The sequence below is a fragment of the Rhinopithecus roxellana genome, chromosome 12 (genome assembly GCF_007565055.1).
Source record: "Rhinopithecus roxellana isolate Shanxi Qingling chromosome 12, ASM756505v1, whole genome shotgun sequence".
In the NCBI taxonomy this organism is placed as follows: Eukaryota; Metazoa; Chordata; class Mammalia; order Primates; family Cercopithecidae; genus Rhinopithecus; species Rhinopithecus roxellana.
In genome coordinates, this window is record NC_044560.1 from 70,978,192 (window position 1) to 71,004,688 (window position 26,497).

Sequence of the window (26,497 nt, forward strand, 5' to 3'; positions counted from 1 at the left end):
GCTCTGTGGGACCCTCCCAGCCAGGTGTGGGATATAATCTCCTGGTGTGTCATTTGCTACGACCCTTGGTAAAGCGCAGTATTAGGGTGGGAGTGATCCGATTTTCCAGGTGTTGTGTGTCTCAGTTTCTAAAGGGATTCCCTTCCCCTTTGCACTTCCCAGGTGAGGCGACGCCTTGCCCTGCTTCAGCTCTCGCTGGTCAGGATGCACAAGCTGACCAGCACCGATTGTCTGGCACTCCCCAGTGAGATGAACCCGGTACCTCAGTTGAAAATGCAGAAATCACCCGTTTTCTGTGTCACTCCCGCTGGGAGCTGGAGGCTGGAGCTGTTCCTATTCGGCCATCTTGCTCGCACCCCTCCTGTATCTTTTAAATGATCTGTTCATTTCATCCAAGTTGTCAATGTACTAACATAAAATTATCCCTAATATTACCCTATTATTGCTTTCATGTCTGTATGATCAGTAATTATATTCCTTCTTTCATTCTTCATATGGTACTTTGAGTTTTCTCTTTTTTATTGGTCAATCTAGGTAAAACTTTTACTTACTGTTCTTTTCAAAGAACCAGCTTTTGGTTTCATTAATTTTCTCTATTGTTGGTTTATTTCTAGCCTTTCATTATGGATTTGTATAGCCTGGGGAGTGAGTTATGTTGAGTAGGTCTGAGATGGAGGTCTGTAGGGTGGGCCGGGGATTGAGAGTCTATGAAGAGCAGGGATTCTCACCAGTGTCAAACCCTGTGACACAGGTAAGTTTCACTGCTTTTCCCTGTGCTATTCCCAAAGCAAAACCCTTCTATGGATTTTTATAGTTAGACCACTATAAAAGCCAAAAAAGGCTTCCTCCTATACCATTCCCCTTCCCATTTCCCACAATATCATGAAAGGAAAAGACAAGTGGTCAGACATATGATAACTGCATGGCTTTTGGCACAACAGATACAAGTCTACAGTTCAAAGGTATATCTGCTCTAGAAAATCTTTGGCTATTCTAGGCATTTCATTACAGAAGGATGGGAGTGAGCTGGGAGAGGGAGGAAAAAGGTAACTAGTTGGATATAGAGTATATTAAATAAAGGGTCAGTGCTGAGGCTTCATAAATGTTGATGAGATAGAAAAGACACATCTCAAGAGAATATTGTTCCTTATCTTGTTGCCATAGGATCCTATCTTGGAGCAACAGTAGAGTAAGGGCCAAAAGAAAAATGTAGAGGGGCTGAAAGTAGAGGAAGGCTCATCCCAGGACATAGGGCAAGGGCAGAAGTTTCTGTGTTGCTAAGATGGGACAGCTGGTCCCAGAAAGTCACTTACATATGAATGACAGAAGTGTACACGCACACACACACACAGACACCCCCTAATATAAAATAAAAGCTCACGCCCCATATGGTCTTGATATACTTACAAAGCCTCGTGTATACTGATTCAGGCCATCGATTGCTGCAATCTTTGATAATTCTTCTTTTACATATGTAGGAGGGGATATATCTGGAAAGCCTTGGCCAAGATTCACAACAGAAGGGTCTGCAGCCAATTTGGTAAATTCAATCCTAAGATTGAAAAAAATACTAACATTAATAAGTTCTACAATTATAAAGTTTGCTTTTTTACATCTTATAGTCTTATCACAAAACTGACAAATAAGACCCTAGTTTAGTCCTATAGGTTTTAAAAAATGAGTTTCCAACAAAAATTTACCACCCACAAAATCAGTTTACCAAATAGAATGATGGCTGAATTTATGAATCCAATGTCCTTTACAAACCTCAGTTTCACGCTACCCATATTTTAACCATATATATATATTTTCTCAACAATTCCACCTGCTGCTAAGTTCTTTCATCAACTATTAGAGAACAGAACTAATAAGAAAAGTTCCTGGATTGGAAGGTAAGTTCCATGAGGGCATTAACATTTGTCCTTTTCTATGCCATATGTCCAGTGTCCAGCACAGGGCATGGCACATGTGCCAAATGAACAATTCAGTATATGGATTGCTAACTTCCTTCCATTTTCATTTAATGGATGAATTAAATGAGGACCTTTATTTATAGATGGGGCAAAAAAACTCCCATCTAAAGATATGAAAATATGTAGGAAAACCTCACTAAATTATTATTATTTATTTTAAGATACTCACCACATATTACTATCAAGTCCTTCAATCCGTTTTGCATTTGTGAATTTCAGTGACATTTTCTGAAATACATAAATATTGAAAAGGAATTGCCTTAGTCAAAATTTTAAAATGCCAGTAAATCATGGGTCACTTTTCTTCCTTTCCCCTACTGTTGCCACGTAAATAGTAGTTCCATAAAGATAAATCTTAGACTCCAACACAAAATTCTGAAGAGGAATTCATCTCCCACCTACTACTGAAGGAATGCCTTTTTTTTTTTTTTTCTCAGACATGGTTGCCCAGGTTGGAATGCAGTGGTGCGATCCTGGCTCACTGCAACTTCAACTGCCCAGGCTCAAGCAATCCTCCTGTCTCAGTCTCCTGAGTAACTGGGACTATAGGCATATCCCACTGTGCCAAACTATTTTGTTGTTGTTGTTGTTGTTGTTGTTTGTATTTTTTATAGAGACAGGGTCTTGTGGTGTTGCCCAGGTTGGCCTCAAATTCCTGGCCTCAAGTGACCTTCCTACCTTGGCCTCTCAAAGTTTGGGATTACAGGTGTGAGCTACCATGCTTGGCTGGAAGGAATGCTTTTTAAAAATGAAATTTAGATGTTCATCTTCTCACCTAAGGACAAAAAGTATCATCCTACCCTAGAAAGCTAATCAGTTTGAAGGCTTGTAATGTAGTAAAGAGAACAATAATAATATTTTAAAAGTCAGTTAAAAAAATACCTTCAGCCACGCTCTGAAGATCATTTTAGGTAAGATGTACTAAGAGTTTCACAAGTAAGTTCCTTGTATGACGTATAGGAAAGACTCAACAAATGGTTGTAAAGCTACTCACTAAGGGGTTCCGTAATTATTGCTAACATTATTGAGTACTGAGTATGTACTAGGTACTGTTCTAAGTGCTTTACATAATTACCTCATTATTAACGTATATTTAAAAAATATGTAGTAGTTGTATTACATAGTTAGAACTATGAGGCACAGAGGTACAGAGAGGTTAACATCACACGGCTTTTCACATCTGCTCAAGTTTATGAAAGCCAGTAACATTTAAACCCAAGCAGTTTCAACTCAGGATCTGAACCCAGACAGTCTGACTCCAGAATCCATACTCAGAACTATTATATAATTTTATACTGTCTTTTATATAATAAGACCTTCTAAAATTATTACTAGAATGCTGCCTCTTAAAAGTATATTATAAATTTAGGATGAGCTTACTTATACCAAGCAAGCTAAGGCTGTGGTAGAAAAATAGGAATTAAAATTATCACATAGCATACAATTTTTTAGTTCTTTAGATTCTAAAATTGAGTTTTATACTATCTCTCAAAAGTATTGAATTAGCTTTGAGTTCATTGTTAACAAGCTGGTAGAAATAAAAAAATGATTGACGGCGTTTTTGCAAAGAATTTTCTAATAGAATATTAATGTAATTTTAATTCAATCTAGGAAGAAGATAACGATCATGGTTATTAAACAGACCATTGTTCTCATTCTATTCTAAATAATGGAACCAAGAAAAATACCTTTTTTAGTCTCATATTTTTAGTCTTTGAAACTCCAGTGAAGTAAATCACATGAAAATTCTCTAGAGGTTAAAACGCTTGCTGGAATAGCATTATAATTACCCACCTGAACCTGATGCCATTCCAGAGACAACAGTTGTACAACTACCAAGTTCTAGCATGATAGATAGAAACATATATCTTAACAAATGCTCTTTTCTGTCTCTAAAACAATGTTTAAAGTTTAATTCATTCAGTAGAGACCACAAACACAAAGGATGATTTATACATAAAAAAGTGAGGATGATGTGCTGTAGATAATTTAGACGCGAAGTCCAACTTTACTTAAAATTATTTAGGTAATTGAGGTTGAAATGCACTTTCAGGTTTAATTTTCTTTAAAATTTGTTTCTAGACCAGCCTCTTCTCTCATTGTTCCTCCTGCTTCCTCTTCCCTCCCAATTCTATGCCACACCCATTCTAATTTTTCAAATAGTCCATGTTCTCTCTCATTTCAGTATTTTCATGTGTGATCTTTGCTATGCCCAAATGCTCTTTCTATACCAATGTTTCTCAATGTGTGTGTGTTTTTTTTTCATCATTGCCCACCTAAGGAGACCTTCTTAGAATTTTTTTCCTGGTCATCTTCTCTCCGCTCAATTAAATATTGAGAGGAATGCAATTTTATCAGGTAGGATTGAGCTTTGGATGGTAACAAAACGGTGTGATAGCTAAGATTTATCTTGTCTGCCAAGCATCCATTTTCTTCTCCTGGGGGAGGTCAAGCCCTTGTTGAGAATGTATGTTCTCTACTCAGTCCAATTCCTGGTCCCCACCACCCTTCCTTGCACTTGGCTAACTCGTATTCCACCTGCCACGTGCAGTTCTCAAATTTGACTTCATTCCCTCCCGAAAGCCTTCCTTGGTTCCATGAGTCTGGGTCAGGTGCTTTTTCTATGTGCTTCCATTAAATGCAGTACAGCAAGTCATCACTTAAAAGTGTCATATAGGTTCTTGGAAACTGCAACTTTAAGCAAAATGATATACAACATGACCAATTTTACCATAGGCTAATTGAGATAAATAAGAGTTCAGTTTCTACAGCATATTTCTGGCCACAAAAACATCGCTATACTTCTAAACAAAGACTGAAACACTTCTAATATGAAACATTGAAATAAATGTGAGCTATACATACATTTATTTTAAGGAATTTGCTTATGTGTTTGTGAGGGCTGGCAAATCTGAAATCTGCAGAGCAAGTTGGAGACTCAGGGAAGAACTGATGCTGCAACTGGAGTCAGAAGAACTTCCTCTTCCTCGAGGACCTCAGTCTTTTCCTCTTAAGATCTTCCACTGAATGAGGCCTACCCATATTATGGATGGTAATTGGCTTTACTGAAAGTCTACTGATTTAAACGTTAATCTCATCTAAAATGTACCTTCACAGCAATACTTAGACTGATGTTTGGCAAATATCTGGGTACCATGGCATAGCCAAGGCGACACCATCACGGTGTCCAACATATAGTTATATGCCTAGCACATAGCAAGTTTTTAATAATTATGTGATGAATGAATTTTTTTAAAAAACCTCACTCACATTACAGGGTGAAGTTATAGTGTCAGTTAGCTGTGTCAGTCAGCTAAAGTTAATTTATGCTTCGGTGATAAATGACCCCAAAGTCTTGGTGGCCTAAAATCATAAAGGTTTTCTTGCTCATACTACATATCCACTGAGGTTCAGCTGCTGCCCTGGTTTGTGTCACTGTCATTCTGAGACATAGGCTGATGAAACAGCCTCCACCTGGAACACTGCCTGTTTCATGGCAGAAGGAAGAGGCTCTTAAAAGATTCTGTTAGGATGTGCACACATCGCTTCTTTTCATATTTTATTGGGCAGAGCAATTTCACGGCTAAGCTTCACATCAGTGCGGCAAGGAAATGTAACTGTCCAGCAGGGAAGAGCAGCAAATAATTGTGAAAAACAACATGGCAGAAATGAAGTCTGGAGGTATAATGAGATACATGGTTGTTGTGGGTTGCACCATGTCCCCCCTTAGTTTCATATGTTGAAGTCCTAACTCCCAGTTCCTCCGGATGTAATCTTATGTGGATATAGGGTTACTGCAGATGTAATTAGTTAAGATGAGGTCATTAGCGTGAACCCTAATCCAGTATGACTGGTGGTCTTATAAAAAGGTGAGATCTGGACATATACATAGACCCTGTGTGAAGATGAAGGCACAGACTAAGGTGATGCTCCTACCAGCCAAGGAAGGCAGAGATTTCCAGGCAATCACCAGATGATAGTGGGGTTGGGGGGTATAGAACAATCTTATTCACAGCCCTCAGAAGGAACTGGACCTGCTGATACTTATCTGAGACTTTTAGTCTCCCGAACAGTTAGGGAATAAACTGCTGTTATTTAATAAGCCACCTAGTTTGTAGTACTTTGTTAAGGCAACCTGAGGGAACTAACACACTGGTGAAAGTTTACAAGACACTATACAATGTTCAGAGTCACCAAGATTCAGCAGTAGATGCAAATGCTCACTGTCTAAGTAAGAACTACTTTCCAGAGCAGATCCAGTATCAGGTAATTAAAATAAACCTGGAATCCTATGGTGAAATCAGGGCATGAGCCCCAGGCAAGTAAGGGAATGTCTATAAGGCTTGTATAACTTCTGGATCAGCTAACCCTGTTATATGACTTTGGCTACCAGGGCGATTAAAAGTCTATACTTCCATATTATTAACGCAAAACTGCTAGTGAAATCAAAGGTAGCATCTTTTAATCTTAGCATCTTTGCTAACTTGAAGCTAAAACAATGAAGTTCTAGAAATTCACCACCAGGTGGCAATCTTAACAAAGGTAAGGAAAAGATTAAGTCTTTAAAAGTTTGGACAGATGAAAAACACTAATAGTATATGTTGAACCCATGATCTTAAGACCCTAGTACATCAAAGTTTCAATTGTATATATTTTTAGGACTCTTCCCATAAGATCTGAGGTAGATGAGATGGGACAGGTACAGAAAAAGTCTTCCTAAATGATGGGCTGAAATGGGGGAATTGAGACTGTGGATATCTATGTAGTATGGGCTGTGAAACAAGTCTTCATCCAGAGAAGCCAAGGTTACAGCCAAAAAGTTTAATATTAGTAACAGTAATAATAAGTGCAAGAAAAGGCCAGATATAGAAAACGCAAAGCTCATGGTTGGAGAGGGGAGAGGAGAAAACAGAGAAGCAGGCTTGGGAAGCAGATGGATACCACACTTCAGGACCAGGAAAGAGCAGAAGTGAGCACCCCTTTCATGGGGGGCCTGGATGCTGGGGGGCCCAAACTGTTACTGTCTTTTAGATCTATGAAGTAGGGATTTGTAGTTGCAATCATGTGTCATTTAAAAAATATTTTAAATTGTCTCTTAACAAAGTACTATATCTTAAGTATTTTATGAATTTTCTGAGTCATAAAAATTTCACTTTTAATTACAATGTATATTTTTGATTGTTTTTGCACCATATTTTACTCATTCATTCCCCTGTTGCTGGGCATTTATTTCCGGTGTCTTGTTGTCTTGCAATGCATTTTGGTGTTTTTTTTTTTTTTTGAGACAGAGTCTCGCTGTTGGCCAGGCTGTAGTGCAGTGGCACGATCTCAACTCACTGCAACCTTTGCCTCTTGGGTTCAAGTGATTCCCCTGCCTCAGCCTCCTGGGTAGCTGGGATTGAGAGGTGAAGCCAGGTGGACTTCCTGGGTTGAGTGCGGACTTGGATAACTTTTCTGTCTAGCTAGAGGATTATAAATGCACCAATTGGCGTTCTGTGTCTAGCTGAAGGATTGTAAATGCACCAATCAGCACTCTGTAAAAATGCACCAATCAGTGCTCTGGGTCTTGCTAAAGGATTGTAAATGCACCAAATCAGCACTCTGTGTCTAGCTACAGTATGGTAAACGCATCAATCAGTATTTTGTAAAATGGACCTATCAGCACTCTGTAAAATGGACCAATCAGCAGGATGTGGGTGGGGCCAAATAAGGGAATAAAAGCTGCTACCCCAGCCAGCAGAGGCAACCCACCCGGGTCCCCTTCCATGCTGTGGAAGCTTTGTTATTTCACTCTTCATAATAAATCTTGCTGCTGCTCACTCTCTGGGTCTGCACCACCTTTAAGAGCTGTAACACTCACTGCAAGGGTCTGCGCTTCATTCTTGAAGTCAGCGAGACCACAAACCCACTGCAAGGAAGAAACTCTGGACATATCTGAAGGAACAAACTCCGGACACACCATCTTTAAGAGCTGTAACACTCACTGCGAGGGTCCACAGCTGCATTCTTGAAGTCAGCGAGACCAAGAACCCACAGGAAGGAATAAATTCCGGACACAGGACTACTGGCATGTGCCACCATGCCCGGCTAATTTTTCATATTTTTAGTATAGATGGGGTTTCACCACATTAGCCAGGATGGTCTCGATCTCCTGACTTCATGATCTGCCCATCTCAGCCTCCCAAAGTGCTGGGATTACAGGAATGAGCCACAGCACCCAGCCCTGCATTTTGGTGTTTCTACTGTGCATTTTAATAATACGGTCTCTGCTCTTTTTCCCCTCATTTTAAAGTTTGATGTGGAAGGTGAGTACTCTATTGTAACAAAACTACTAATTATCACAAGAAAGATAATATCCTCAATATTATAGTCATCTGGTTCTATCAAACTAAACACATTCACTTTTGATGTACATTTATTGAAGCTTTACATTATATATACAACAGAGCCATGTGATGTGCTGCATAAACACGTTTAGTCAATGACAGATCGCATATATGATGGTAGTCCCATAAGACTATATGGAGCAGGCTGAGCATGGTGGCTCATGCCTGTAGTCTCAGCACTTTGGGAGGCCGGGGTGGGCGGACCACCTGAGGTCAGGAGTTTGAGACCATCCCAGCCAACATGGTAAAACCCCGTCTCTATGAAAAATACAAATATTAACTAAGCGTGGTGGCAAGTGCCTGTAGTCCCAGCTACTCAGGAGGCTGTGGCAGGAGAATCCCTTGAACCCAGGAGGCAGAGGTTGCAGTGAGCTGGGATCATGCCACTGCACTCCAGCCTGGGTGACAGAGTGAGACTCCATCTCAAAAACAAACAAACAAACAAACAAACAAACAAAAGACTATATGGAGGTAAAAATTCCTGCTTGCAGCCGGGTGCAGTGGCTCATGCCTGTAATCCCAGCACTTTGGGAGGCTGTGGCAGGTGGATCACAAGGTCAGGAGTTCGAGACCAGCCTGGCCAATATGGTGAAACCCTGTCTCTAATAAAAATACAAAAATTAGCTGGGCATGGTGGCATGCGCCTGTAGTCCCAGCTACTCTGGAGGCTGAGGCAGGAGAATTGCACCCGGGAGGCGGAGATTGCAGTAAGCCGAGATCACACCACTGCACTTCAGCCTGAGTAACAGAGCGAGACTCCCTCTCAAACAAAACAAAACAAAACAAAACAAAACAAATTCCTACTTGCCTAGTGGAGCCATTGTAACATTGTGGCACCATGCATTAGTCATGTGTTTGTAATGATGCTGGTATAAACAAACCTATTGCACTGCCATTGGTATAAAAGTCTAGAACATACAATTACATACAGTACATAGTACTTGATACTGATAACAAGCAACTGTGTTACTGGCTTATGTATTTACTATACCATACCTTTTATTGTTATTTTAGAGTGTACCCTTAATTACTAAAAAAAAAAAAAAGTTGACTATAAAACAGCCTCAGGCAGGTCCTTCAGGATATTCTAGAAGAAGACATTGTTATCATAGCAATGACAGCTCCCTACATGTTACTGCCCCTGAAGACCTTCCACTGAGACAAGACGTGGAGGTAGAACACAGCGATATTGACGATCCAGTTCATGGGTAGGACTAGGCTAATGTATGTGTCTTAGTTTTTAACACGAAAAAGTGAAAAAATGAAATAAGATTTCTAAAAATAGAAAAAAGTTTATAGAATAAGGACACAAAATATTTTTAAATATTTTGTATAGTTTGTGTATTATAAAAGAGTCAAAAATTAAACATTTAAAAAGTGTATAAGGTAAAAAAGTTACAGTAGGTGAATTTGTCTTCCATTTATTATTGAAGAAAAAAGGTTTTTTGTTTTGTTTTGTTTTTTTTGAGATGGAGTCTCACTCTGTTGCCCAGGCTAGAGAGCAGTGGTGCGATCTTGGCTCACTACAACCTCTGCCTCCTGGGTTCAAGTGATTCTCCTGCCTCAGCCTCCTGAATAGCTGGGACTACAGGCGTGTGCCACCACGCTCAGCAAATTTTTGTATTTAAAAAATTTTTTTAATTTATTTTTTTGAGATGAAGTTTCACTCTTGTTGCTCAGGTTGGAATGCAATGGCGCAATCTCGGCTCACTGCAACCTCCACCTCCTGGGTTCAAGTGATTCTCCTGTCTCAGCCTCCTGAGTAGCTGGGATTACAGGCAACTGCCACTAGGCCTGGCTAATTTTTGTATTTTTAATACAGATGGGGTTTCATCATGTTGGCCAGGCTGGTCTCAAACTCCTGACCTCAGGTGATCCGCCCTACTCGGCCTCCCAAAGTGCTGGGATTATAGATGTGAGCCACCGTGCCCTTCCTAATTTTTGTACTTTTAGTGGAGACGAGGTTTCACCATGTTGGCCAGGCTGGTTTTTAACTCCTGACCTCAGGTGATCCACCTGCCTCAGCCTCCCAAAGTGCTGGCATTATAGGCATGAGCCACTGCACTCGGCAGAAAAAAGTTTTAATAAATTTAGTATAGCATAAGTACAGTGTTCATAACGTCTATAGTAGTGTACAGTAATGTCCTAGGCCTTCACATTCACTCTCTACTCACTCACTGACTCACCCAGAGCAACTTCCATTCCTGCAAGCTCTATTCATGGAAAGTGCTCTACACAGATGTACCATTTTCTTATCTCACTGCATTTTTACTGTACCTTTTCTGTTTAGATATGCAAATACCATGATGTTACAGTTACCTATAGCATTAAGTACAGTAACATGCTATATAGATTTGTAGCCGAGGAGCAGTCTATGCCATATAGCCTAGGTGTGTAGCAGGCTATATACCATCTAGATTTGTGTAAGTGCACTCTATGATCACAGAATGTATCCCAGTTTTTAAGTGAAGCATAACTGTATTATACATAGATATGTATATATAATACACATGTATGTACATATGTATGTATATAATATACACATGTATGTATAATATATATCTTATGTATATTTTGATGTTCCAACCATCACACTGATGACATTTAGTATTAATTCATTCCTTAGCACTTGTACCACTTCCTGTCTTTGTTTAAATACAGATCTTAAAAAGAAACTTTGTTGTGTTCCTCCCTAGCTTTTTTGCTTTTTCTTTCCTGCTATATAATTGTGTTGGCTGCTCATGCTTCCATGAGATTTTATTACTTCTGCGGGTGGAGTTGTGGTGTCTTTTTTTTTGAGACAGGGTCTCGCTCTGTCACCCAGGCTGGAGTGCAGTGCCACCATCATAGCTCACTGCAGCCTCAACCTCCTGGCTAAGGTGATCTCCACCTCAGCCTCCCAAGTAGCTGGGATGATATATGTGTGCCAGTATGCCTGGTTAATTTTAATTTTTATTTTTTTGAGACAGTCTTGCTCCGTTGTTCAGGCTAGAGTGCAGTGGTGCAATCATGGCTCACTGCACCCTCAACTGCCCAAGTTCAAGTCATCCTCCCACCTCAGCCTCCTCAATAGCTGGGACTACAGGTATGTGACACCACGACCTGGCTAATTTTGTTCTTAATTTTTTTTTTTTTTTTTGGTAGAGATAGAATATTGCTATGTTGCCCGGGCTGGTCTCCAACTCCTGGGTTCAAGTGATCCTCCTGACTTGGCCTCTCAAAGTGCTGGGATTATTGGTGTGAGCTGCCCAGCCTTGTTTTTTTTTTTTTTAAACATTCATTTGTAGAGAGGGTCTTGCTTTGCCCAGGCTGGACTCAAACTCCTGGCTTCACACAATCCTCTTGCCTTGGCCTCTCAAAGTGCTGGGATTGCAGGCATGAGCCACCACACCTGGCGGAGTTGTGATTTTTGCTAAAGGGCAGAGTACATGCTTCAGGTTGAACAGTGGGGAAGAGACAAGTGCATAAAATGCCTTAGAAGTTCCAAAGCTATAGTAATCAGATCTCTTAGTTGCGTGACAGAAACTCAATCTGAAACAATTTAGGTGAAAAGGGAGAATTCATGAGAACGCTTATGTTACCATGGGAAAGGCAGAGGTCCAGCCAGACTGAAGGGTAACAGAAACCAGGAACTTGAACACCACAGGGCTTTGCTTCATCTCCATTTGTACCCACTATCTCAGTTTGCATTTCTTTACTTGAGACTAAATAGAGTCACATCTCCCACCTTCATGACCATAGAGGGACTGAAAGATGAACACTCAAAAAACGTTAATTATTACTATGGCTTGACTTGAAAAAACTATAACATCTATATATCATTCAGTGGGCTCAAATATCTCTTAAAAAGTTGCCAGATTCTGAGCCATAGAATGAAAGAAAAGTATTTGCGACTATGTATCTTACAAAGGACTTTAATACAGTATATATAAACAAGTTTTACAACTCAATAAGACAAACAATCCAATTAAAAGTGGGCAAAAGATTTGACAACAACTTCACAGAAGATATACAACTGGCCAAAAAGTACTTAAAAGATGCTTACCAGCATTAGTCACCTGGGGAAATGAAAATAAAACCATAATGAGATACCACTAGATTCCCATCAGAATGGCTGAAAACTGAGTGTTGGCAGGAAATCTTGGGCAGCTGGAACTCTACACAACCCTGGTGGGAATATAAAAGGGTATAGTCCCTTTGGAAAACAAACAGTTTGGCAGTTACTTAAATATTAAACATAAATCTGCCATGCAACCCAACCATTTTACTGTTAGGTATTTACCCAAGAGAAAGGAAAACCTACGTCTACACAGGGCTTGTACACAAATGTTCTTAACAGTTTTATTCACAGTAGCCCCAAACTAGAAACAATCCCAAGGTCCATCAACAGGCAAGTAGAAAAACAAATAATGGCATATTTACATAATGGGATACTACTCAGCAATAAAAGGAATAAGCTACTAATACACTGCAACCTGGTGAATTTCAAAGTCATTATGTGTGTGAAAGAAACCATAAACAAAAAAGTACATGCTACACAATCCCATTATATAAAGTACCAAACAACACCACGAAGCAAACTAATACACGGTGGCAAAGACAAATCAGCAGTGTGAGGGATGGACTGCAAAGGAACTTGAGGAATCTTTTGGGGGCGACGGAAGTGTTGTGCATGTTGATGGTGACAGTGGCTTCATGGCATATATATATCTGTCAAAATAACCATTGAGTTGTAATTCTAAATGGATACAGTTTACTGTAACTTGATAAAGCTGAATTTAAAAAGCTGCCAGAGTATTCTGAAATCATGCCCTCTTTTCTCCCTCTGGACCAAGCACCTCCCCAAGCAAGCCAACTTTAACAAAATTATCTCATAGATTTTGGATTTTTTTTTTTTTTTTTGCCATGTTAAAGTTTTATTAAGTTTCAATAGAAAACATTCCAAAAAGTGAAAAGTGATCTATAATACCCAAGTTCTATGTTCAACTACCAGTTAAACAAGGAAAACATTTTCTATATCATTCTGTTTTACAACCAGTATAGACCCAGAAGAATCAAGATCTGATTCTTTTTCCACACATCTGCTAGGTCAGTAAACTATTTATCAAAACTGGTGTCTCGTCATTTTAACATACTCCTTGCTTTGAACAATATTCATTCATATTTGGTACAATCTCTATATCCTATACTATATTTAGGATATCTAAATATCTTAAATATTTAGGATATCTCAAGGGCCAAAAGGTCCTCACAGAAGCTGTAACCCAAGTAATCATAAGAATATGGAAGGATTGGGAAGTGCAACAACCACATAAATTTGGTCATTACCCTTGTGGTCTGGGATTAGTAGTAGTCTGTCAAATGAGAGTTTAAAATGTTGTACTTACTATCCCTAGCTGCAAATGTTAAAACATGACAGTGCCATAGTTACGACAAAAAAAAATATTAGAAGTTCAGTTAGTTCCTCTAATCCAACAACTCAAGTCTGTTTCCTTTGAGAACATTATACTATTGGCTCTAGTCTCCAGAGCAATAAACTAAAACTTGTTTTCAAGACTGGGACGTAAAGTAGGCTTATAAAACAATACAGCAAAAGAAAGCCAAGTGGCCCAATTGTTTCCAGTGTGTTTGCCATCTTAGCATGATTGTTACTTTCCAGATGTCACTCATAAGTTGTATTCTACAACTAAACTGTTTCTGGATAAGCCACCACCAAAAAATGTTTCACTTACTGACAGACACTTCACTATATAGAGCTACCATTTTTAAGTTCTAAATTGAAGAGTTGTCCCCATGACTTTAGCTAAACAAAATGAAACCCAAAGCTGTAAAATCTATGTAAAGGACCACAAGAACTTCCTCCACTTACCAATTTCCTTAATTACCTACCCTTTTCCATTTGGTCAATTACTTGTTTTAAGTAACTACCACTCACTCCCTAGTTATGAGTGTTAATCAACACTGATGCCTTCCTGAGATCCACAGGAACCCCTGAAGGCAAAATCTATTGCCTGCACCAAAACAATTCTGACAGCACTGCTTATGCAACTGTACTGACTTACTGACAATCAGCCGCCTTCTGCTTCAACAGCTCTTAGCATTTGATTTCTCTTACTGCCACCTTTATCTACTGTGAATCAATCAGCAGCACTCCACAACCATAATAAGCATAATCCTCAACCATCTTTGCTGTTTCACAGGCATTTGATGCTTTAAATCTGATGTGGAATGCTGATAGATTCACTTTTTACAAGTCATAAGCCTTTAGGAAGTTGGAGATAACTTCATTACTTAATTATTTTCTCCTTTGCAATCAAATTTTAAAAGTGAGACACTACAGAGTTGCAAAAATTTGAAACAGTAAGAGCAAGCACCTTTGCAGCTTCATGGTTGGTTCTGGCCAAACTTTTTATTTAGTATTCTGCAGTTGTTTAACACACACTTAATGCATTGTCTTATTGTGGGAGGGGAAAGGGGAGGTTCTTGCAGATTCCCAAGGAAATGTCAGAAAGGCAAAATGGCCAGCATTATCCATTTGCTTTTTTTGGGTTTACCGAGTGAATAGCACTTTCCTTACATAGGCATCTGATTTCAGGTTTTGCATACTAAGAACATTGAGATTTCCGTTGGAAAACACCCTGAAATCTTATGAGTAGCATACCCCAACCACCCTCTTAATAGCTAGCTTGCTTGTATAGGCAGAACAATTTATCTCTCCATTTTAGATGGCTAGATGTTTTGTGGAAGATCTTAGAATTGCTTGCCTCATTTACTGGAAAAAAACAGATAGGAAGTGGTCTTTAGGGACACTTTTACTTGAAAAGTTACAAGTTACAAAGTTACTAGTACAATAAGGCTTAACACATTTAACATTTGCTTATTGAAAAGCAATGTCATAAAGTCAAATAAAATTAAACATGTTTTACCTTTTTCCTCACAAGAACATAAAACTTAGGGAGGGGAACTTAACAGGGAATTTAAAAAAGGTAACACAATTTTTCCTTTTAGTAGTCCTTGGGTAGTAATGATAGAATAGTTTCCACTTGTTTGTTTGTTTGTTTGAACTGGGATTTTGGTCCAAAGTTTTGTTTGTTTCTAGTATCTGCTTCTGCCTCCCCCTCTATCAGATCGGCTTCCTCCAGGGCCACCACCTCTTGGTGCTCCCCGGCTTGAACTGCTGTAGGAATCACGTGGAGAAGGGTACCCCCTTTCTACAGAAGGGGGAAGCCCTCTTTCTTGTCTGCCAACCCGATCACAACCACTTGAGTAGAGATCACTTCGGCTGCTTGAGTAACTGTCCCGACTTCCACCATATCCATCACGTGAGCTGCTATAATCATCATAGCGACTGCTTCCACCATAAGATGGCGGGGGCCCTCGTGTAGGTGGAGCACTACGTGAGTTACCATAACTCTCATATGAATCTCTGTAGGAACCTCCACTTGGATGATCGGAATAGTCACGATCACGACCATATCCATCTCTATCGCCGTAGCCTCTTGATGGATAGTCATCACGTGAACTGGAATGACCATAATCACGGTAAGTATAATCTCGTGGTGGTGGTGCATAATCTCTTGTATCACGAGAACTTGGGTAATCTCTGCTTGAATAGCTGTCTTTAGTAGAATATCCATCATCTCTTGGGTACAAATAAACATCTCTACGAGAGGGGAGCGGTTCCCTTCGAGGTGGACCTCCGTAACTATCTCTTCCACGTGATAGAGGAGCTCTTCCTCCCATGCCACTGCTGCTGCGAACTAGTCCTGAAGGTGCAGATCTCTTAGGAGAAGGACCCCCACTTCTTGGTGGTGGTCCTCTTTTCACTGGGAGTGGTCCCCTGGAAGAACTCATGTTAAAATGCATGGAATATCCACCGTCATCCATGTGTCCTCCTCGTGAAGGAGGTCCCCTGGTTCCTCCACTTCCTCCTCTTCCAGCTCTAAAACCTCGTGGAGGACCTCTACTTCTTGGAGGTGGGGGCGGTCCATGTCTACCTCTTTCAAATGATGGTTTGGTAGCTTGTTCCACCTTGATGGCTTTTCCATCTAATGACTTTCCATTCATGTCTCTGGCTGCATCCTTAGCATCTGCTGGGCTTTCAAAGGTGACAAAAGCAAATCCTCTTGATTTGTTAGTTTCACGGTCTTTTATCAAGAGTACTTCCACTATTCGTCCATATTTGCCAAATACTGTTTCAAGAGCTTTCTCATTTGTCTCCGTATTAAGCCCACCAATGAAGAGCTTTCCCGGGCGATCTGCTTCAACCATTTTTTTTTTGCCGGTGAGTCGGAGGGGTGACAGTGGGTTCAAGCTCCAAGGAGCTCGCTGACAGGGGCTTCCTAGCAACTCAGCACCAGTGGCGGCTGTCCGGTACGAGGACTGAACTGCGAAGTCGCTAGCACTACTGCGCAATCTGGATGCTTTTTAAGGGATGACTATCCATTCAAAAAACCAGGAAAATTACTTTCTTTTGCCACTAGATGGCAGAGGAAAACAACAGAATGTTCCTGTAATGGTGGAAGAAATGAAAGTAAAACTCAGAAGTGGGAATGTAAAGCAGGGAAAGATGCTTAAAGATACATAAGGAAAAAATGCAATTATATTAAGCTCAAAAGTGTGTATAACTAACAAGAACCCTTTTTATGTAGCTTTTTTTTTTTTTTTTTGTAGACAGAGTCCCACACAGTCGCCCAGGATGGAGTGCAGTGGTGTCATCTTGGCTCACTGCAACCTCTGCCTCCCAGGCTCAAGCGATTCTTGTGCCTCAGCCACCTGAGTAGCTTGGATTACAGGCATGCGCCACCACAACTGGCTAATTTTTGTATTTTTAGTAGAGGGGGTTTCATCATGTTGGCCATACTGGTATCGAATTCCTAGCCCAAGTGATCCGCCTGCTTCGGCCTCCCAAGTGTTGGGATTATAAGGGTGAGCTACCATGGCTAGTCTTAACTGGAACTTTGAAACAACATATATTTTGTTACTTTATTTTATAAAGAATTATTTGTGCCTGATACGCTGTAACTATTTAACATCTGTTGACTGAACAGATCTGCTGAGTGAAAGGGAAACAATTTGGACTCCCTCTGAGAGATAATATATTTGGGGTAAAATCGTACTTCAATAGAAAACTATGCACTGGCCACAGCACAGCTTTAGAGCTGATATTTGCAGGGCTAGAATTTGCCTTTGAGTTATTCTGCACTTTTGTAAATTGAAGCTAAGTGATAGGCATGCAAACTCTGGTTCTAGCATTTTGATTATCTTCCCTCCACCCTGTAGAAAAAACAGTTTTGCCTTCATTTGCAATCCAATTCCTTTACTACATATAAATTTGTGCTTTTTGACTTTCCCTCTATACTGGTTATAACTTCTGTCTGGTTACCTCATATCACATGAGTAAAATAAAAATCTTTGGCACATGCTCATTTTTATATTTGTATGAGTCATGATTTAACCTTTTTCCGAAAATTATCTTTTAACAATTACTTCAGAGAAACAAGCTTATGGGAAACAAAACTTTCTCTAAACCCGAGAGCTGATAACATAGGTAAACACATGGCTGGAATGCCAGAAATGGAGTCAGGCCAAGCAGAGAACAAGAAGTCTGATTTATTCTCTCAAAAAAAATTGGGTTCAAGTCAAGACCTTGGAAGAGTGAGTAAGTGAAGGGAGTGTGTGAGTATTGTCCTCACCCATATCAATAGGCCTGGGGCCCTTTGGCTTGCCCACACTGTGTAATCTCAGTCCCCCCAAAGACAGCTATAATTAAATCAGAGTTGGACAGAGTCAGGCTGAACCAATCAGGACAACTGGAAGTTTGGGTTTGAGGCTGAGAAACAGGTTGTTTCTGCTGGGCACATGAAACAGGAAGACTGGTAAGTCTGAATCTGAGCAAGTCTGTGCTCAGTCCCTCACACACATGCCATGTTCTGATGCCAAAAATACACCTACGTTCTAAGTATGTTGTTCAAGGTTGTTTAATGCAAAGAGCTTTCAAGCCAGATAGATCTTAGTTCAAAAGTAAACATCAAAACTCCCTGTGTGTGAAGTAGGCAGTTTACCTGATGTCTCTGAAATTCAGTTTCCTTATTTGCTAAGCAGGAAAATGAATACCTGCCCCATGTAAGTGCTATGGTAATTAAATGAGGCAAAGCCATAAGCGGAAAAATATAGTTCATGGCATACAATATATATACTCCAAAACTAGTGCCCACTCAGAAAGTAGAAAAGATTCTCTTAGATACAAGTAGGATGAGTAATTTTGCACTAAAGGAGGCAAAGAAATGTTGGGTATGGACTAAACGTACAAAAGGTAATACTTGCACGTCAAAAGAGAGGGTTGGGCTGGACGCAGTGACTCATGCCTGTAATCTCAGCACTTTGGGAGGTTGAGGAGGGTGGATCGCTTGAGCCCAGGAGTTTGAGACCAGCTTGGCCAACATGGCAAAACCCCGTCTCTACAAAAAATGCAAAAATTGGCCGGGAGTGGTGGTGGGCACCTATAGTCCCAGCTACTCAGGAGGCTGAGGCAGGAGAATCGCTTGAACTCGAGAGGCGGAGGCTGCAGTGAGCCGAGATTGTGCCATTATACTCCAGCCTGGGCAGCAAGAGTAAGACTCTGTATGGAAAAAAAACAAAAAGAGAGAGAGAGAGAGAGTTGACTTCTAAGGAAGGACAGACCTAAGGAAAAGGTTTTGTCCAGTGTTGCTTTTGTGCTTCTCTGGTGGACATTTAAATTTTAGAATCTCTTAAAAAAAAAAAATTAATAGACCATTTTAGGTCCAGGCACGGTGGCTCATGCCTGTAATCCCAGTACTTTGGGAGGCCGAGGCGGGCGGATCATGAGGTCAGGAGATCGAGACCATCCTGGCTAACATGGTGAAACCCCATCTCTACTAAAAATACAAAAAATTAGCCAGGTGTGGTGGCAGGCGCCTATAGTCCCAGCTACTCGGGAGGTTGACGCAGGAGAATGGCATGAACCCAGGAGGCAGAGGTTGCAGTGAGCTGAGATCGCGCCACTGCACTCCAGCCTAAGCGACAGTGCGAGACTCCGTCTCAAAAAAAGAAAAAAAAAAAAAAAAAAAACCAGGCTATTTTTTAGTGCAGTTTTAGGTTCGTAGCAAAATTGAACAGAAAGTACAGGGAGTTCCCACATACTCCCTTGATACCCCCTCTATCACATGTCACCCTTTGTTAGACTAACCTTCATTTCAGGTTTAGTCCTTCAGATTGCTATTTTTTTTTGTTGTTGTTGTTATGTTTGAGATGGAGTCTCACTCTGTCACTCAGGCTGGAGTGCAGTGGCCCGCTGTCAGGTCACTGCAACCTCTGCTTCCTGGGTTCAAGTGATACTCCTGCCTCAGCCTCCCTACTAGCTGGGATTACAGGTGCCCACTACCACACCCGGCTAATTTTCGTATTTTTAGTTAGAGATGGGGTTTCACCATGTTGGCTGGGCTGGTCTTGAACCCCTGACCTCAGGTGATCTGCCAGCCTCGGCCTCCCAAAGTTGTGGGATTACAGGCGTGAGCAACCGCACCTGGCCCAGATTGCAATTTGCATTCCATCTGGTTTTCTATTCTTCTTTCATTAATAATCTATCAACTGTTTATCCTCAACAAATTCTTCTTTATATAAGACTTCCTAGGGAAACTATTCAGCATGGACGCATGTCACACATTTGTCAAAACTCATTTGTGAAATCTTCTTTGCTTCTTTCCTTTCTTCTCTTTCTATCAGTCATTTATCCATCAACATTCACTGGCATTCTGGCACTAGAGGATAATATAAAATTACTTTCCAATTTCTAACTCTTTAAGATCTAGGTGCTAAAAGAGAGGACCAAAAAAGATTTTCATTCTGAGTTTCTCTCTTTTTTTTCTCTCTTCTTGTTGTATAGCAGTACATTTTTTCTTTTCTTTCTTTCTTTTTTTTTTTCTTTTCTTTTTTTTTTTGAGACAGCATATCACTCCTATCACCTAGACTGGAGAGCAGTGGTGCAAACATAGCTCACTGCAGCCTCAACTTCCTGGGCTCAGGTGATTCCCCACCTCAGCCTCACAAGTAGCTGGGACTACAGGAGTGTGCCCAGCTAATGTTTTGTATGTTTAATAAAGATGGGGTTTTGCCATGTTGCCCAGGCTGATCTTGAACTCCTTGTCTCAAGCGATCCACTGGCCTCAGCCTCCCAAAGTGCTGGGACTGCAGGTGTGAGCCACAGCGCCTCACCTACATTTTTCCTTTAGCATTCAAAACATTCTTTAAAATTAGAGAATATGTAAAATGTTTTTGTAAAAAAGCAAGTAATACAGGAAAATACAGTCTATCCTCCATTCTAGTCCTTCACTTGGAGGTAACCTTCCCGGTAGGTTTTCAATGACATTAAGGATGATGTGGATGAAACGAATATTCTAAGTAGGTTCACAGTAACTTATCTGGCTGGTTCTGACAACTCTTTCTTGATCTAAACTTATCACTGTTGCTTTTGTAACACTGGCCAGTGTTTTTCATTTGCCCAGCAATAGGAAGAATATTTATCTCTTTATCCCTGTGCGATTATTTTAAATGCAAAGCCTCTGATGAACTATAGACACTTTTTCAGTGTAGTTAAAATGACACAAACACTTTGGCAGTTACTTAATTAAACATAAAGCTACCACACAACCCAACCATTCCACTGCTAGGCATGGAGAGGATTTAGTGCTATCCCAAATAGTCCACAAGTTTGAATAATGCATTGTTAGTGGTTCTTGCCTGGGACATACATCAGAATCACCTGGAAAGATTTTTCAAAATACATTCCAGATATGTAGAATCAGAATGCATAATGGTGGGCCCTGGCATACGTAGTCTAATAAAAGTTCCACAATGAGGATTCTGGCACACAAATGCCCTTTTAGTGCCATGGTTTCATATGATCATCTTGGCAAAGCACACCCACTTCCTTGGCTTCAACCAACTTCTATGTTGGGAGAGGGCCTGAAAAAGGTGGTCATGGTGGCATTAAAGAGGAGAGAATTCAAGACAGTCATGAGGTAGAATTCATAGGATTTACATATAGAAGACACTGATGATGGTTTTTTTTTTTTTTTTTGAGATGGAGTCTCGCTGTGTTGCCCAGGCTGGAGTGCAGTGGCCGGATCTCAGCTCACTGCAAGCTCCGCCTCCCGGGTTTACGCCATTCTCCTGCCTCAGCCTCCCGAGTAGCTGGGACTACAGGCGCCCGCCACCTCGCCCGGCTAGTTTTTTGTATTTTTTAGTAGAGACGGGGTTTCACCGTGTTAGCCAGGATGGTCTCGATCTCCTGACCTCGTGATCCGCCCGTCTCGGCCTCCCAAAGTGCTGGGATTACAGGCTTGAGCCACCGCGCCCGGCCTGATGATGGTTTTTATGAAAATTTTAAACCATTGAGAAAATTCTAAACCAGTTGAGAGATTAGAATTAGGTTGAACACAAAATTGCCAATATTCAACCATTTATGACAAAAATGGCACTTCATATGCCAAAAATGGAATTTTTCATACAAAAATAGCAATTTCATATATTTTAACCTAATATAAAACACTCATATGCACACTACCCGGATTCAGTAATTCTCAAGATTTTGCCTCCTTTTTTTTTCTTTAATTGCTGAGTAACTTTAAAGCAAATCTTAGACCTTAAGTCATTACACTCCTACATACTTGGCATATATCTCAAAAATATTGCCGCTTATAGAACTGCAATTTCATTACCACACCTCACCAACAATAATTTGTTATCATCTAATACCCAGTCCACATTCTTATCTCTCTGATTGTCTTTAAAAAATGTCTTTCTGCATTTTGGTTGACTGAATAAAGTTCCTAAAGCAGATGTACGCATTGTATTTGGTGGTTATGGTTTTTAAACCTTTTTCCATCCCTGAGCAGTCCTCCTGAGATATCCTCTCCTACTTTTTTCCCATGCCACTGGACTTATATTCATAACTTGAACAGTTTTGTGAAGACAAAATGAGGCAATGAGTATATAATGACCAGCACATTGCCCGATCCACAGACAGGCAAGCAGTTGCTCAGTGAATGTTAATTCTAGTCAATGACAAGAGACACCTTCATCATATATAATAGAAATGTTCATTTCAATAAAATATTTGTAAAAAAGCATCTGAAGAATGACATAAAGAATTACATATTTTTTGGACAGTGCAAAATATGTACAATAATTTATCTGTAAGTAAGCAATACCTACAGCAGAAGCAGAGAATCCAAGGATTTTGGAAGAAGAAATTGTCTTCAGGAATTTTGCTCTACCACTAGGAAAGCAGAGGCTCCTCTGGGCCAAAAACATGCTATTAAATAAAAGAAAAATTGAGAAGAGGAATAAATATATGACGGGTACATCATTATCAGACACTTACAGCCAGCTGATATATCATAAGCTTACGTAAAATCCAAGCACACATTTTTGATAAGTGAGCTTACTTTCTTTCAAGTTTTCTTTCTATGATATAATCTCTCATCACTGGAAGCATTCTAATAAATGTATTCTTCCTTATACAAATTTATATTCACATCATTTCAAACTAGAGAGCTGTAAGAATATTCTTAATTCAAAAACCAAGGCTTTAATTTAGTCAAGAGCATTAAATTTCAGTAAGTGAAAGTTCCATTTCTAGCAGCTATAAAATCCAGAATATTTCAATCTAGGAACGACTCAAATTTCAGAATCCTCTGGATAATAGTCACTAGTAAAAGCACAATTTGTAACAGTAAATTAAAATTGTTAGGAACAATTATTTAAAAAGTTATTTGTAAAGATGAATGATAGTAGGTCCTTGATAAACAGAAAGAATATATGAGAATATATGAGTGAATCTTAGATTATTCTGAAGGTACTTCCTCCAATAATTTCCGCAAGCCATTTTAGTGGATTCCAGTGGCATGATAGGCATACATTCTGAATTGCTTCTCTACCTGTAAGGAAATTGATATCCATCATGGGTAAATGGAGGAAGATTAAGGCAATGAAACTCTATTATAATACTGCTACTTGGAAGTGGAAAGAAAACCCAGTTTTCTAAAAGCATTCAGGCAAATAGATATTTCTCATAAGGTTTTACTCTGAGAATGTTGTTCTCTTAAGTCTCTTAAGTATAAGGCTGCTGTATCAGTGGATGGCATTTCGTCTAACAGTTATCAAACCTTAGAGAAAAAGAGACCTAATCTGTGGAAACTAAATAGAACTTCTACATAAAATGCTAACAAATCAAACCTAGTAGTACACAAGAAGAATAATACATCATGACCAAGGGGGGTTGGGTTTCTATAAGAAACCTATTAATGTGATTCACCACATTAAGAGATTAAAGTCGAATTCAATCTTAAAAAGTTTCTATCTGTAGTCAAGTTATGGACTCCTGCTGGGCCTCAGTTTCTCCATTTTTCACAATAGATGAATAAATTAATAAGGTTTGAGTTAAAGCAAGCAGGTAGAGGGAACCCTCTAAAGACATAAAGATACAATGGAATTTGCTGATTACAACTGTCCCAAAAGACAACAGTTGAAACTTTGGAAAGTGGAAGAGAAAGGAAGAGCCGGGTCAGTTGACAGGAAGTACGCTGCACGATGGAGGTAATGTGCTAATAATAAAAGCAAGTGAGCTTGGAGTGCAGCTTCTGGGAGATTTCACCCCAGACTGGGTGAGCCATACTCTCTAGGTACCAGGCATTTTATTAAGTAAACACATTTTGAGCAGCATTTTCTAATGCAATCAACACTGCATATATATATTCACCAATGAGATAAATACATTAAATTTAGATGTCACCGAAAGGTTGGAGAAAATAAAAAGGTATATGGCTCTTAATTCTAAACAATACTTTCATTGTATTTTTCTCCCTAAAAACAACTTCTGTGAAGAAAACCTGGCAACTTATGAATCAGGATGATCTATGTGATCTAACTATAGCATATTATGCATAAAGTCCACATTCCAAAACACACTTTCTATAGAAATGAAACTGTCGATTTATTATCAATGGGTTAGACTGTTTAAAATGAAGATTCAGAAGGCATGCTTGGCAGATTTGGGGGTGGCCTGAAGCTGAGAAAGCTGGTGAATTTTTGAGGGCTGAATATAAAGCTAAAAGGCAGACAAGGCAGTCAAAATAAATCTTATGAAGCTTAAAGCTCCAGACTTAAATCCAAATGATCAATTTATACTTTACACATGGGGAGGAGAGGTAGGAAGAGATTTAATTTGACAAAGCCCAGAACATCTGGGTTAACTGCAAGTTCAAGCAAGATTAACATGAGGCAAAAAGGGCTACAGCTAATAATGCGCCGCCCACACTGTTACAAGAGTCCGACCACTGGAAAACGGATTTTCCTTTCATACTCTACCTTGTTAGTTTGCTTCTAGAATGTTTATAAGGTTCACTGATACAACACAGGGAATCTAGGCGGTGAACAAAGTCCTGGACGGGGGAGTACTGTGGAAGGATGGGCTTCAAAGCCACGTCTTTAGAACAACAGCGGAAAGAATTGGCCAAAGTTGGGCAGCACATGATTTAAGGAGGCACCAGCCTGAAACTGCTGAAAAACTGTTCTATGAAAATGGGATTCGTGTAACTATAAACTTCTCCAGAGGGAAAGCAGTGTGGCTGCCTGGGTGATACCAGGAATTCGGTTTTAGCTCCCGAGGTCAGACTTGCTAAGGGCTGACCTGCAGCCCCAGTCCTCCTCAGGTGGCCGCTAAGGAGCCACGCGTGGGAGAAGCGAAGGAAGGCCATTTCTGCGCCACTTGACTCCAAAAGCAACAGATTTGACTACTTTTCTCTTTTAACTACAAATGTTGGATTCTGCTAAGCTTCACTTATAAGGCAACGTAACAGCCTTGGTATCCTTTTGGATTTTTTTTTTTTTTTGAGACGGAGTCTCGCTCTGTCGCCCAGGCTGGAGTGCAGTAGCGCAATCTCGGCTCCGCCCACGGGCTCACGCCATTCTCCTGCCTCAGCTTCCCAAGTAGCTGGGACTGCAGGCGCCCGCCACCATGCCCAGCTAATTTTTTGTATTTTTAGTAGAGACGGGGTTTCACAGTGTCAGCCAGGATGGTCTCGATCTCATGACCTCATGATCCGCCCGCCACGGCCTCCCAAAGTGCTGGGATTATAGGCGTCAGCCTCTTTTGGATTTTTAAATTAAGATTCCCAAAGTCACTCTTCTCAGACTACCTTCTAAAAGCCCAAACAGCGAAATCAAGAGTAAAAGCACCAAGATGGTGACCGGGTCTAGAGGATCCCTCTTGGAGGCCAGTCACCTCGGCGCCTTCCCCTCAAACTGTTAATCCAGGGCCGACTCCCTGCAGCCGCCCCAGCAGGCGGCCCCCGCGTGACTCAGGCAAGAGCAGCCCGGCCTCCGTCCCCTCACCCCGCATGCCGGAAAGGCCCTAGTCAGTCCGCACGGAAGCGCCGCACGGAGCCGCGCCGCGCGCCCGCCCGCCCCACTCACCTATCTGGTGCGGGAACCTCGCCTCCCCAGGCTCGAGTCCCGCCTGGGTTTGAGGGCCCGGCTGAGCGGGATTCGGACGCAGGGGGCGTAGCTGGGACACGGATTGACTCTGGGGTTTGCACTCAGTGCGCGCTTTGGCTGAGGCCTAGGCCGTGATCTCTAGGCTGGAAGAGACTGGATGAAGGGTGTTTTTTTGGGAGAGGAGGGGAGGGATTTGGTGGGTTCCGGGCTTGTGGGAACAATGGGGCGGGCCGGGGGCGAGCCCGGATGTGGCCAGGGATTGGCTGTGGAGTGTGACTCACGGCGCGCGTTGGCTGTGGGGTCCGCCGCGATCGCGGACCGGATGGAAATGGAGGAGGGAAGGGGTGGGGGCCGCGGGTTGGGCTTGAGTGAGGAAGGGGACAAGATGGAGGCGGGCCTGGAGGTGGCCGGGGATTGGCTATGGGTGTGGACTCAGGGAACTCATTGGCTGTGGAGTCGGCCGGGATCACGTGCTTGGTTCAGGCAAGCATAGGTGCGGGGCTGGAGTTAGTGGGGCGGGGACTTGGATATGGGTATGGAATTTGGGCCCAGGGACTCGAATTGGATGTATGTGACTGATCGGGTTGGGGCAGGTTATAGGAGGAGTACTGGTTTGCAAGG

At 41.0% G+C, this 26,497-nt stretch overlaps 2 protein-coding genes across 6 annotated transcripts in view; both read right to left on the reverse strand.

The window, feature by feature from the left end:
* The window catches only part of KYAT3 (kynurenine aminotransferase 3), a 63,564-nt gene extending 37,335 nt beyond the window's left edge, over positions 1-26,229 (reverse strand). The window contains exons 1-4 of one of the 3 annotated variants that reach the window (XM_030942787.1): positions 25,856-26,051; positions 22,595-22,694; positions 2,143-2,201; positions 1,408-1,552 (exon numbers count right to left, since the gene is read on the reverse strand). In XM_030942787.1, coding sequence (XP_030798647.1) covers positions 1,408-1,552; positions 2,143-2,201; positions 22,595-22,693 — 303 coding nt within the window. In that variant the 5' untranslated portion in view covers position 22,694; positions 25,856-26,051. Of the gene's footprint in view, positions 1-1,407; positions 1,553-2,142; positions 2,202-22,594; positions 22,695-25,855 lie in introns of all 3 variants that reach the window. The other 2 variants (XM_030942789.1, XM_030942788.1) reach the window with 2 other exon arrangements.
* On the reverse strand, positions 12,260-26,229 carry RBMXL1 (RBMX like 1). Of its 3 annotated transcripts, XM_010366141.2 has the most exons (3): positions 25,856-25,994; positions 22,595-22,694; positions 13,245-16,869 (listed from the first exon to the last, which is right to left on the reverse strand). In XM_010366141.2, exon 3 carries the CDS (start codon positions 16,628-16,630, stop codon positions 15,455-15,457), a length of 1,176 nt encoding a protein of 391 aa, XP_010364443.1. In that variant the 5' UTR covers positions 16,631-16,869; positions 22,595-22,694; positions 25,856-25,994; the 3' UTR covers positions 13,245-15,454. The 3 variants fall into 3 exon arrangements, with proteins under 3 accessions (XP_010364444.1, XP_010364443.1, XP_030798650.1); XM_010366142.2 differs by lacking the exon at positions 22,595-22,694 and having other exon boundaries at positions 12,260-16,869; positions 25,856-26,229; XM_030942790.1 differs by lacking the exons at positions 22,595-22,694; positions 25,856-25,994 and adding an exon at positions 18,670-18,817.
* Positions 26,230-26,497: the final 268 nt, after the last annotated feature.